The 11681-nt window shown below is 55.9% G+C and overlaps 4 protein-coding genes across 4 annotated transcripts; 2 read left to right on the top strand and 2 right to left on the bottom strand.

The window, feature by feature from the left end:
• Positions 1-536: 536 nt before the first annotated feature.
• SCHCODRAFT_02520384 (P-loop containing nucleoside triphosphate hydrolase protein) lies at positions 537-5984 on the top strand (the record flags this gene model as incomplete). Its single annotated transcript, XM_050343451.1, has 19 exons — positions 537-631; positions 670-856; positions 902-1001; positions 1054-1093; positions 1143-1259; positions 1313-1730; positions 1780-2054; positions 2104-2483; positions 2535-2551; positions 2600-2692; positions 2742-3863; positions 3913-4126; positions 4228-4346; positions 4396-4509; positions 4562-4958; positions 5008-5313; positions 5372-5491; positions 5544-5606; positions 5656-5984. The coding sequence occupies 19 exons, from the start codon at positions 537-539 to the stop codon at positions 5982-5984; spliced, it is 4506 nt and encodes a 1501-aa protein (XP_050197178.1).
• A 405-nt stretch (positions 5985-6389) lies between these two features.
• On the top strand, positions 6390-8000 carry SCHCODRAFT_02520768 (uncharacterized protein; the record flags this gene model as incomplete). Its single annotated transcript, XM_003026246.2, has 4 exons — positions 6390-6462; positions 6514-6591; positions 6648-6731; positions 6781-8000. The coding sequence occupies 4 exons, from the start codon at positions 6390-6392 to the stop codon at positions 7998-8000; spliced, it is 1455 nt and encodes a 484-aa protein (XP_003026292.1).
• Positions 8001-8137: 137 nt separating this feature from the next.
• Positions 8138-9965, bottom strand: SCHCODRAFT_02706943 (uncharacterized protein; the record flags this gene model as incomplete). Its single annotated transcript, XM_003026334.1, has 2 exons — positions 8138-9897; positions 9953-9965. The coding sequence occupies 2 exons, from the start codon at positions 9963-9965 to the stop codon at positions 8138-8140; spliced, it is 1773 nt and encodes a 590-aa protein (XP_003026380.1).
• Positions 9966-11136: 1171 nt separating this feature from the next.
• SCHCODRAFT_01260586 (uncharacterized protein) lies at positions 11137-11606 on the bottom strand. The gene has a single exon (XM_050341338.1). The coding sequence runs from the start codon at positions 11468-11470 to the stop codon at positions 11219-11221; it is 252 nt and encodes an 83-aa protein (XP_050197177.1). The 5' UTR covers positions 11471-11606; the 3' UTR covers positions 11137-11218.
• Positions 11607-11681: the final 75 nt, after the last annotated feature.

Raw genomic sequence — 11681 nt, 5'->3', positions numbered from 1 at the left:
CCTCTCCAGGGTCTGCTCCGTCGAGAGCAGACACCTGGCGGGATACCCCCACCGTCGTGGCGGAAGCACCCGACGACGGCACAACGTCGTGTTGCACCGTCGCATGCTCGATGACCTGGTCATCGGCGGTGGCAGGCGGCGCATCTTGAGCGCCCGCCGTACCCGAGTCGGACTCGTTGTCCGAGAGTGCACTAGTGAAGGAGTCGTCAGTACCACGCCACGCGGTCTGAGACTCACCGGTGTCAACCGACGCTGCGCGAGGGCGGAAACGTCCGCTGGAGTCGCGCAGAGGTTGAGCTTTTGGCGCCATTGAGATTGTCGACAAGGAAGAAAGGGTAATTAAGCCGCGAAGGGTGCCGGGTTGATCAAGTCCGTTGCCTTAGCGGGGGGAATAGGGGTAGGTAGTGAAAACTTTGCTGGTTGCTGGTTGTCGAAGTCGAAGTCGATGTTTCTATCGAGGACGTCGAGCGAGAGAGTAAAAATATGAGGCGAGTACGGTGACGCGGAGAGCGGGCCGGGCTCGGCTCACGGAGATGATGAAGAAGATTCCCACGAGGTTACTCTGTAACGAAGTCTCGATTGAAAACCTTGCCCTCCTCCCTTGGAGGAGGGCCCTTTTATACCTACAGCTGTAAGTAGTCATAACTAGTCACGGAGTATATATACGAGTCATAAGAAACCAGGAGAACCTCAAGGAACTCCAAAGGAAATACCCCCGCGAGGGGTGAAGGCAGAGCACGTGGCGTCGGCTAAGGCCGAGGCGTCACAGGATGGAGGACTGTACCATATCGATGTTCAGAACCAGCAGAGCGACTATGAGCAGCGCCTTATGCCGCTGCAGTGGGCGATAGATCAGGTACGCCGAGCGTTCTTCATCAAGCTCCCGTGCTCATACTTTCAGGCTGTCATAGCGCTCACTATCGATGTGGACGCCCCTGCCCCATTGGAATGGCCCTTCTCGCAGGAGACAAATGAGGAGCAGGACACAAGGCTCAGACTTAGTGCGTCGCAATCCTTTATATTAGCAATCAGCTCTGACAATCCCATCATCAGGTTACATCCGCGGTCTGAGGAATTTGCTCGTTCTAGCACTGTGCGTGCGCCCAACATCTCCTGTCCAATCTCATTCATACCTCTTCCAGATTCGTCTGCTATGTTGGCATAGCGTACCAGCTACCTGGCGCTTTCGCCGGCGAGCGCGCCAACCTCATCACCGCCCATATGCAAGTCATGGGTCTAGGCGACGCCGCGCGCATCCTGTACGTCTTTACCTGTTTACTCGCCCTCCTTCCATCTCTGACCCTCTTCCAAGCTCCTGGCACGTCAGCATCTCCCTCCTTTACCTCCCAGCATGGATCATCGTCTCCCTCGTCTGGAGCTACCGCATCTTCACCGCCTCCAACCCCGGCCTCATCTTCGTTGTGCACCTCCTCCTCGGGCTCTCCCTCGCGAGTTACGGCCTCTTCGTCGCTGCGCCCTTCGGCCGGAGTCCCCAGCTCGCGGCGGTAGTGGCGACGTTCGTCAGTATCGTGCTGGCGATCATCGCATTGGTGTTCAAGGAGGCGACGACGGGCGCGGCGTCGATCTTCACATTGATCTTTCCTCCGGCCTTTTACATCTTCGCCATTCGGGCCATCTGTGGGTGGGAGAATCATGAGTGGGCGACGGACGTCTTAAAGGGAGACCCGGACAATGATTTGAGGTTGCTGCCCTTGATCATAGTGGCGATTGTGAGTTAACCTCTTACCCCGTTGCTCATCAATTCCTAAAGGACTATAGATCAACATCATCCTCTGGCCCTGGCTCGCAACCCGACTCGAAGCCTTGGTGTACAATGCACGAGACCACGACCAGTTCAAGTGGTTCCATCGCCGCCATCACAACACTTACGAGACCCCAACTGTACCCGATGGCGTCTCGATATCCATCCGCAACCTAGGCAAGACCTTCAACACGGACCTCTTCGGGCGCTCTCGCGGCAATGTCACGGCCATTGAGGACCTCACGATGGATATCCCCAAGAGTGGCATCACTGTCCTACTTGGCTCGAACGGGTTCGTTGACATGCTGATTTTGCTTCCTCTCCTTGCTAATCTCTTTCAGTGCCGGCAAATCTACCGCCCTTTCCGTCCTCGCAGGCCTCACTGGCCGCTCGCGCGGTACTGTCACCTTCGAAGGTGGCGTTACACGTCCGCCGCGGGGCACTCTTGGCATCGTCCCGCAGAAGAACGTCCTCTTTCCTGAGCTGACGTGCTACCAAACTCTCCGCGTGTGGCGTGCCATCAAATGGGCGAGCGCGGCGAGGCAGAGTCAAGGCGGCGTGCACGGGCGCGAGGAAGGTGATGGTGGAGAGTACGATGAGATCGAGCAACTGCTGCGGGACTGCGATCTTGCGGCGAAGGTGCATGCGAATGCGGATACCCTTTCTGGTGGGCAGAAGCGGAAGCTGCAGCTCGCGGCGGGGCTGATTGGTGGGTCGAAAAGTGAGTGGCACTTTGGACTGAGCATTACTTTGAGCTAACAATGATTGCCAGTCGTCCTGGTGGACGAGGTACGCATGGTCATGTAGTGACTGAGTTTCTACTGATAGTCCGTGTAGTGCACGTCCGGCGTTGATCCGCTCTCACGTCGAGCAATATGGCGCACCTTGACCACCTTTAGAGACGAGAGGACTATCGTCTACACAACGCATGTGAGCTGAATCTTCGACCTGTTGAAGTCCGCTACTGACTAGTACACAGTTCCTTGACGAAGCTGACCTGTTGGCGGACGAGATCGCCATCTTGGCTGCTCCTGGAAAGCTTGTTGCTCATGGTCCACCGGTTGCCCTCAAGCAGACGCTCGGAGAGGGATACGCGATCCACGCCACCTTCGACTCGACGCAAAAGAAGGACCTCGATACGGACGACGAGAAGGGCGACTGCCTCTCGCATATGGAGTCCGAAGTCTTGCGCGCGGTTCGAGCGGTCGCACCCGAAACATCGCTCAGTCGCTCCCAGCGGTACAGTGCATACCGCTTGCATAACAAGGACCTGGCCGTCGTCGAGCGCGTTGTACGCATGCTTGATGAGCGCAAGCAGAAGCTAGGCATCGCATCCTACGACGTCCTCGGCACCTCCATCGAGGAGATCTTCCTCAACCTCATGACGCGCGAAGAAGAGGCAGCGACCAAGGACGACGACAAGCTCTCGCAAGATACGCAGAAGGATGCGCTCGACCCCGGGCATAATGCACCGCTCAACCTCACGAACAGCCGCCCGGTATCGCCTCTTCGACAGGCGGTCACCATCTTCCGGAAGCGCATGCTCATCGCGCGCCGGAGCTGGCTTTCCCCGGTCCTTGCTGCGCTCGTCGCGATTGCCGGGTCGACGATCCCGATCGTGTTCATAGCCGACCGAGAGCAGACCTGCGAACGCCACTTTAGCAATAACACGCTAGTACAGCCGCTCTATTTGGCGGAATCTCCGACGGTGCTCTTTGACCAGGAGGCAAGGCTCTTGACCTACCCGCCCGATGTCGCTAGCGCGCTACTGGGAAATATCGCGCTACCTATCCAGGGCGTGGCAGATAACGATACGTTCGTCAGCACCATCCAGGACAATTACCGGAATATGTCGCTTGGCGGTCTGTCCGTGAGCCTAGACGCGTATGAGGCGTTGTTCGCGTGGGAAGCAACAGAACCGGGCTTGAAGGGGCTACAATTGTTGAATCAAGCGTCAAATGTTCTTCTCCAGCACGCAGTGAACTCGACGGGAGATGGAGCTCCGGGGGCGGTCATAAACGCGAACTATGAGAGGCTACCTTCTATCGCGCCGGGCACCCTGGTCGCGCTCAAGTGGGCAGCCTTCTTCGGTGCGGCAATGGTGAGTAGCGCCCGAGCGTTGATACGGAATGAGGCTGACTATTCCGTAGGCAGTCTATCCCGCGTTTTTCGCCATGTATGTCGCAGAAGAGCGTCGGTCGCTTGTGCAAGCTATGCAATTCTCGAATGGCCTGTCGAATCCTGTGGGCTTGTGGCTCGGCCACGTTGCTTTCGATGCTATATGGTCGATCATCGCGTCCAGCATCATAGCAATCGTCTTCGCTACTACTTCAGGGCAGTTTGCTGGCGTTGGACTCTTCGTACGTCCTTCCTTAGCGTGTTGCATGGGCTTCGAGCTGACCATGTCTTTAGTGGGGTATGCATTCCTTTCTAATGAGCGCACAGCTCACCTAACCGTCATACAGTTGTCATGGTTTTGTACGGAATAGCGGCGACGCTTTTCTCGTACTGTGTGTCCTTGATGGTGGCTTCGCCGCTAGCCGCTTTTGCAGCCTCGGCAGGGTATCAAGTCATCATGTTTGTCGTACGTCGCCTTCATCCCTATGATCGGACACCGCTCATGGGCATCGCAGCTATACCTAGCAGGTTATCTCCTTACGTTCACATACGGCAAGACGTCCGAGGCAGACAACATCGTCACGACCATTCATTTCACGATCTCTCTGCTTTCACCCGTCGCTAGTGTGGTGAGTACTGCCAATCTGATGGTCGTTTGGCTTGCTCACTTCCAAGGCTTAGCTGCGCGCCGCATTTGTGTCGGTGAATCTGTTCTCGCTGCTTTGCTCTGGGCCAGAGCCGGTCACAACTTCATCGCTCGGCGTCATCACGCGCTATGGGGGCCCCATTGTCTACCTCTTCGGCTTCATCTTCGTCCTGTTCTCAGTCCTGGTATGGGTCGACTCGGGTTCCGTTTGGCGGCGCAGCTCGGACGCTCTCAAGCGCAGGAAGGGTTCGACCGCGGGCATGGATGTGGAACGTACCTCGAGCGACATGCTCCTTCGCGTCGACAGCGTCAGCAAGACCTTTGGCAACAAGAAGGCCGTCGACAATGTCAGTCTCGAAGTGCCTAGAAGCTCTGTGCTTGCGTTGCTGGGAGCCAACGGAGGCGGAAAGACAACGACTTTGAACATCATCCGTGAGTCCTGGACAACTCTCTTCGTCCTGGCGCCTGACTGTCCATCCAGGAGGAGAAATCATACCCGACGAAGGAGATGCTTCCATCAAGGGTGTCTCCATCGTCCGCGATCCGCGAGGGGCACGATTGAACCTTGGCGTCTGCCCTCAGTTCACGGCGATTGATACGCAGCTCAGCGTCCGAGAACACTTGCTCATATACGGTCGGCTGAAGGGGCTATCCCCCGGTCAAGAGCTTGATGACAATGTACACACGCTGCTTCGGGCCACGCGTCTGGATGTGTATGCGGATAGGTTGGCGAGCAAGTTGTCTGGTGGCAATCAGAGGAAGCTGGCGCTCGCTATTGCGTTAATGGGTACGGTTTCCAAACCATTCATTGTCATTTCGTCTCAGGTTACTGAACTAGCAACCAGGTAATCCCGCCGTCATCCTCATCGACGAGTTCTCTACAGGAGTAGACGCGAAGATGAAGAGAGATATGTGGCAAACCCTGAGAGGCGTGGTGTCCGGTAAAGCGGTGGTATTGACGACGCGTGAGTCCCCACTTCTCCATCATGGCAAAGTCCATGGACTTACAGTCGCTAGACTCCATGGAGGAGGCCTCTGCGCTGGCGGACTACGTCTCCATCTTGGCCAAGCGCATGCTCGGTAAGGCAGCGAGTCATCAACGTTGCCAATCTACTCACTGTGCATGCAGCATCTGGCACGATCAACTCGCTCTCAGCACGATATGCTTGCTACGAAGTGCACTTCACGTGTAGGACAAGGGAAGACGTCGTGAACGCCCAATCGCTCATGAGTCGTATACCTGGCTCGCGCAAGGCGGACGACGTTGCGACGCGCTTCGAGATACCAATTCAAGAGGGTGCCCATCTTGCGGACGTGCTTCACGTTCTCGGTTCTTCCGGCGACTTCGCGGAATACACCGTAGAGAAGGCGACTCTAGAAAGCGTGTTCTTGAAGGTGATGCGGGAGAACAAGGTGGAGGAGGAAGATGCTGCGAAGAGGACACTGAGGTGCTGGTAATATATGCGAGTGGGTTATCCATTGCTTTCGGAAACGACACACTTTATAGAGTATAGAGTGGACTCACATACAATCTGAGCAGATACAGGGCTCTGTCAATGTCATGTATCTGGGGCGTGCAACGGTGATCGATATCACGTGTGTATATATGGGGTGCTTCCTGTCGCCGTCGCGATGGGCGCTTTCTCCTCTTGTCCCAAATTACCTTATCCGTCGTGAATGGACTTCGACGCCGATGTCCCCTCTTTATATGAAAGCGGGAGATGTGAAGTCGTTTCGCATCCCCCCTTACTCGTCGCCGTCATCGTCGCTAGGTATTCCAGGCGTCCAAGTACCATCTTCACCAGGTGAGCACGTACCCTGCGACATGTTTTGCGCGCAACTGACCAGCAGTCTATCCCAGCCATGACCAGAGGCATGCGTCACACAAACGTCAATCGCGACGGAAGGGGTGATAGTGAACGACTCCCAGCGACCCGTGCGTCTCCCCGTACCTGCTTTCAATTGTATCTAAACGATCGTTACCTAGGTCGTGAATGTTCACTCTACACTTCGTTCTCGCAAGCTGGACACACCATCTTAGAGACGCACAATGGAGCGGAGGCTGGTCGGTATATTCGATACGAGCGTTGCACGTCCTTAGCTAACACAATGGCTCCCCAGGTTATTCGGTCGCTGCGCAGGCTCGTGGTTGTTCAAGCGTTGCAAACCAATCTGCGGTGTATCCCGGCTCGCAGGGTCGATCTAGTAAGTCGTGTTTCTCCTTCTCGAATACTTGTACTCATGATCGCCATAGCGCGGTCGTCCAATCCATCGGAGCTGCGGCCATGTCGACCCGCATGCTACATTGACCGCTTACCCAACGAGCTTCTATGCGCGATCTTCATTCTTTGCGGTTATCCAAACCTGGTCTCTGGCTTCCCTCGCGACACGTTCATGCATGACCTTGACGTATACCACCAAAGGATTCGGCCCTACAGCAGAACGGCTGTTCTGCTCGGTCGTGTGTGCTCCCGGTGGTTCGTCGTAACGCGCAACTATCCCGCGTTGTGGACCCTCGCCGATGTGCTCTATCCAGGACGCGGGGGCCTTAACACGCTGATTTGTTGCTTGAACTATTCCGCCGGGCTCCCTATCGCGCTGCATATATGTGATGCGATACCTCTGGCCAACGACAGCAAAGGACCGGACAGTCGTTTCATGCCGCTCGTCGCGGCTAATGCCAATCGATGGAAGGAGCTGTCCGTATATCTGCTGGACTGTCAGGATGTGAAACCCCTTCTTGCGCCACCTCCTGGCTCATTCACCTCTCTGGATAGAGCCCATCTATGTTTTGTTCGGGGAAAGACTGATGCCTCCAGTCCCGATACTCAATTATGGCGCTCACTCTTCACCTCACCTCATCTTCGTCATGCGAACTTAACCCGGGCTCAATATGTTTCCGCTGGCCTGGCGGTGGCCCCCTTCGGTCAGCTCAGCAGTCTCGGTGTCCGTCTTTCCTCGCCCGACCAAATTTCTTCCTTACTCAGTCAGCGTCTGGACAATCTGGAAGTCCTCTTGATCGATGTCGATGACTACGGACCAGACGAGCAGAACGACAGCCCACACCATCCCGTCTGTCTTCCACGCTTGACCGCTTTGATGCTATGCGGCGCGAGCTCGAAACCTTCACCGCTCTTCAAGCAAGTGACTGTGCCCGCTCTTGTCCGACTGGACATCTCGTGCGGCATAATCCAACCACAGGAGATCGAGGATATGATCAGGAGGTCATCCGCGCGTATCAGAATGTTGACCCTTTATCGGCTGCACTCCAGGCAGGCGGACAACATAGTCGCGTTGCTACGGAGTCCAACCTTACTGTCGTTGCGGATTTTGCGGTATGTGTGCCAAAGAGGTTATATGCCCTCGAACCGAGACAAGACATTCGACATGACCCCTTATGTACCACCGCATGTCGATGTTTTCACCGAGCAGTATTCCGTGGCCGAAGCAGCGTACGAGTCTCTGTACATGTAAGGCTACTGCGTGATGATGACTGCCCGATCGCCATAGTTTACGCTGCACTAACTCCATATGTCTGTAATTCTAGAACACCACCGCCAGCCTGCCGCCTTGGATTCCCGAAAGCACAAGTAAATACATGTCAACAGTGTTCATAGCGAACTTGAAGTCAATGACCACATTTTCCTTGCCTCAAATACCGCTTTGAACTGGTCGATCAGGCTCGCATCGGAAACGGTAAGCCTAAGGTCCTGGGTATTTTGAACGCAGTGCAGAAAGCCAGGGCTCAGGTCGTCGGACGCGATATCAAGAACAGAGGGGGCATGAAGGCTTTCCGTGAGATTCCCTTCAAAGCCCCTCGGGACACGGCGAGCGATGCGCCGCACAGAGAGGGAGTACAATTTTTGGCAGCGAGTCATCAGGTGCATGACGTCCACCTCTGCAACTGGACTGTCCGTTGATACTTCAAGGCAATGCAGCTCCGAAAGCGGCAACAACGCGAGGCGGCAGACCGCGATGTCTCCTTCGAGTCGGACGTGCTGCAGGACTTTGCACAGGTCCCGAATCTCGGGGTTGTCGAAGTCGCTGCTAGTGCGATAGTGTGCGTAATCCCGCTTCTTGCATATGATGCGAGCAGACAAGAAGCATGCTAGGCGAGTATGCATAGACTTCAGGATCTCTACAAGCACGTCGACGAAGGTCTCGTTCTGCTCTAGCGACGTTCTGTAAAGGACGATGCGGAGCTGCTTCAACTGGTGTGCGTAGGTATCGCACAGAGGCAAGATTTCTGAGAGACCACTGTAGAATGCGGATGGCTTTGTGCGCACATTACGCAGGTCTTCCTTACTCCCGACGTAGATGGAAAGTCTGGCGCCACAATACAGACCCGCCTGAGCGAGGTCGACGTCGGAAGATATAAGGACGTCATCGTCTTCGGGCAAGCCGCGGGCCTGCTTTGCAGAAGAGGTTGGTTCGGCTCGGAAGAGTGCGGATGGAACAAGTGGAGGAGCTGCAGAACTTGATCCAGGACTCGCAAAAGTGGAAAGCCCAAGCCCAGGAAAGGTGTCACCGTGGTTCACAGCCTGCGCGTTAGTTGGCGCGGTATCGACACTGGAGGTAGCCTGAGGACCGGCAGAGGCTTGAGCGGCGGGGCCATCTGACCGGACGCTCTCAACGACGTCGACGTTGAGACTCCCGTGCCGTAACGCAATGGGATCGACGAGCGGGCTCCTGGGATCATCGACAGGAGGCGGCACGTGCTGCAAGGGAGCATCACCAGCAGGATGCGTAGCACCCGAACTAGACTGAGGTTGTGCAGTAGGTGTCGGTCGCGGGTGCGATTCGTCTCCAGGCATACCGGCGTCAACCTGGGAGTCATTCGCGCGTTTGTGGCCCGATGGACCAGAGTCAGGAGCAGAAGCAGCGCTGGGAGGACCGGCTCGGGGCGTGTCTGCGTCTTCGTGAGCAGCGGGGTCGGGGATGTCCTTGCTGTCCTCAGGCCCGCTATCATCGCTCTCTTCCTGGCGGTGTGCACCGGGCGGCGGAGGCGCCCCATCGTCGTCATCTCCGCCTCCGCGCCTGTTGAGAGCGAGCGTAATACTAGCCGAGTGGATGGCTGACGCAATCTGGTCCATCCCTCGCTCAAGAATCCCAGTCTGCTGTTCAATAGCGAGTCGAATATGCGCGAGGTCATTGCCTATGGCAATATGGTGGTCGCAAATCGACGTTTCGTTCGTGGCATCGGGAACTTGAGCGGAACGGGAACGCGTGAGATTTGGGCGCAAGGCGACTCGGAAGCGGTTCTTCAGGCGTCCGAATACGCCTCGTCGTTGAACATCAATCGGCGTTGTACGAGAGAAAACCGTACGTGCCGGACCAGCCGGCGAGGAGGGCTTCGCGTTCGGGGCATTCGCTGGGATATGGTCAGCGACTGATTGATGGCCAACGCGTGTCAGGCAAGTACGCACCGTGAGAAGACATGATATGGAGCTTCGTGAGGGTCGACGAGTAGCAGAGCTATGGTTATGTTGAGCGTGGAGAAAGTCGTGGGCGTGGATCGAGTACTTCAAAGGCGTCAAGACGTAGAGCGCAGCTCTGTTGTGGTATAGTAGATTCGTTGATTGGTGCTCACTGAGTAGTTTGCCATCGCTTATAAGCATACCTCATACTGCGTGAGAGAGCCGTCAGACAATAGCGGCATGCACAATAAGGGTCAACTCGATTGTTATGCAATCTGCAGGAAAGACAACAGGGCGTCCGGAGTGTATTCACAGTGTGCTGACCTGTCCGAGGATCCGGCCACATGTGCATTGACCTTCGTTCGGTACAGCCAGTCTCCGAATAACTGCAGTTGGCCGCAATCCCACGCATTGTGGGCGCCTCGAATCGCCGCCAAGCAACAAGGACTTTCAGCCCTGTGGCACAACGGAGTATAGGGAGGGTAGCGTCATCTTCGATGTGCCGTTAGATGGTTTGAGCGCCAAGGTTTGCCTGATCTTGAAGCACGACGACAGGCAGGGCAACAATTTCGAGATGGCGGTTGGAAACAAGGAGCGGTAAATGCCGACCCGCACGCCATGAGCTGTGCGCTGGCTGCGCGTGACTCAGTCAAACTTCGTACTGACCTCTTTCTCTACTGGCAAATGGGTTGACGAGCTTCTCTACGATCCCAAGGGCAAGGACGATGCCTCCGTTCCAGGGTCCAGATCCTCACCTGCGCGATGCGCTCTCGCGCCCTAGCCGAGTGAAGACGATATTGGGGATGGAGCCCAAGGCGACCTAAGGGAGAATGGACCCCGGTGCGTGCGCTGACTCGTACACGCGTACTTGATCTCATATTGCGCAGAGAATAGTATAGTATCAGTGCTACGGCTGAAGCTTGAATATCAGCGAACGCCGAGCTCGTCGAGCTTGCTACGATCGACCTTGATGAACCGGTCCGCCGCATCTACGAGCAACTCCCCGCGATCCAGCCCCGCCAAAATGTCGCAAAAGACAACATCCCCAAGTCAAGAACTCGAGAACGGACCTGAATCTCCACCCTATCACGAGGCGCGCGTCCATATCTAGCAGCCACCCAAGTCTGTCATTGACGCAGTCGCCGCCCGACCGCGAGCCCACTTCTGGTTCATATCGACCGCATGACTCATCACTTTTCTCTCTCTACTTTCATTGAAGTTTCAACGCTTGACCAGGCGGACCTCGTCTACTGTGCGATGCCATTCCGAACATTATCACCGCCAATTTCGACTATCGAATCCGGTTCGCGCTCGCTTTTGTTCACAAATAATCCCATACTGCGTGATAGCGAATCCGAAGACACGGTGCACTGAGCCTCGTACGACCCTGACATGCTTCACTGGATGACGCCGAAGCGCCAAGGGCTCCGGCCCCGTCCAAGTCAAGCGCGGTGACGACTCGTTATATCCGCGAGCTACAGACGCGCCTAGCAGAAACATCCTTCGTCGCCTCGCGCCCCAAATCATTGCCCAGTAGCTCTGCTCGTCTTCAGAAGTAGGGAATCGCTTTTCGACGCTCGGCTTCCAGTCCCTCCGGCGTCCGTCGTGTTGCCCATGTCACGTAGCTGTGCGTCACGTATCATTTGCGCAATTTATATCTATCATCACTTCTGCCATTGTTGCCTGCTATTCGAGTGTTATATGTGCTGCGTTGGACGGCGCCATTGATGCCGAAGTT

This window comes from Schizophyllum commune, assembly GCF_000143185.2.
Source record: "Schizophyllum commune H4-8 unplaced genomic scaffold SCHCOscaffold_16, whole genome shotgun sequence".
Taxonomy (NCBI): domain Eukaryota; kingdom Fungi; phylum Basidiomycota; class Agaricomycetes; order Agaricales; family Schizophyllaceae; genus Schizophyllum; species Schizophyllum commune.
Note: the sequence above shows the minus strand (reverse complement) of the source record. Positions and strands in the feature narration are given on the sequence as shown.

What these genes read in the sequence shown, in the direction of transcription:
- SCHCODRAFT_01260586 (XM_050341338.1), bottom strand. Translation starts at nt 11,470, where the DNA reads ATGATTTGGGGCGCGAGGCGACGAAGGATGTTTCTGCTAGGCGCGTCT.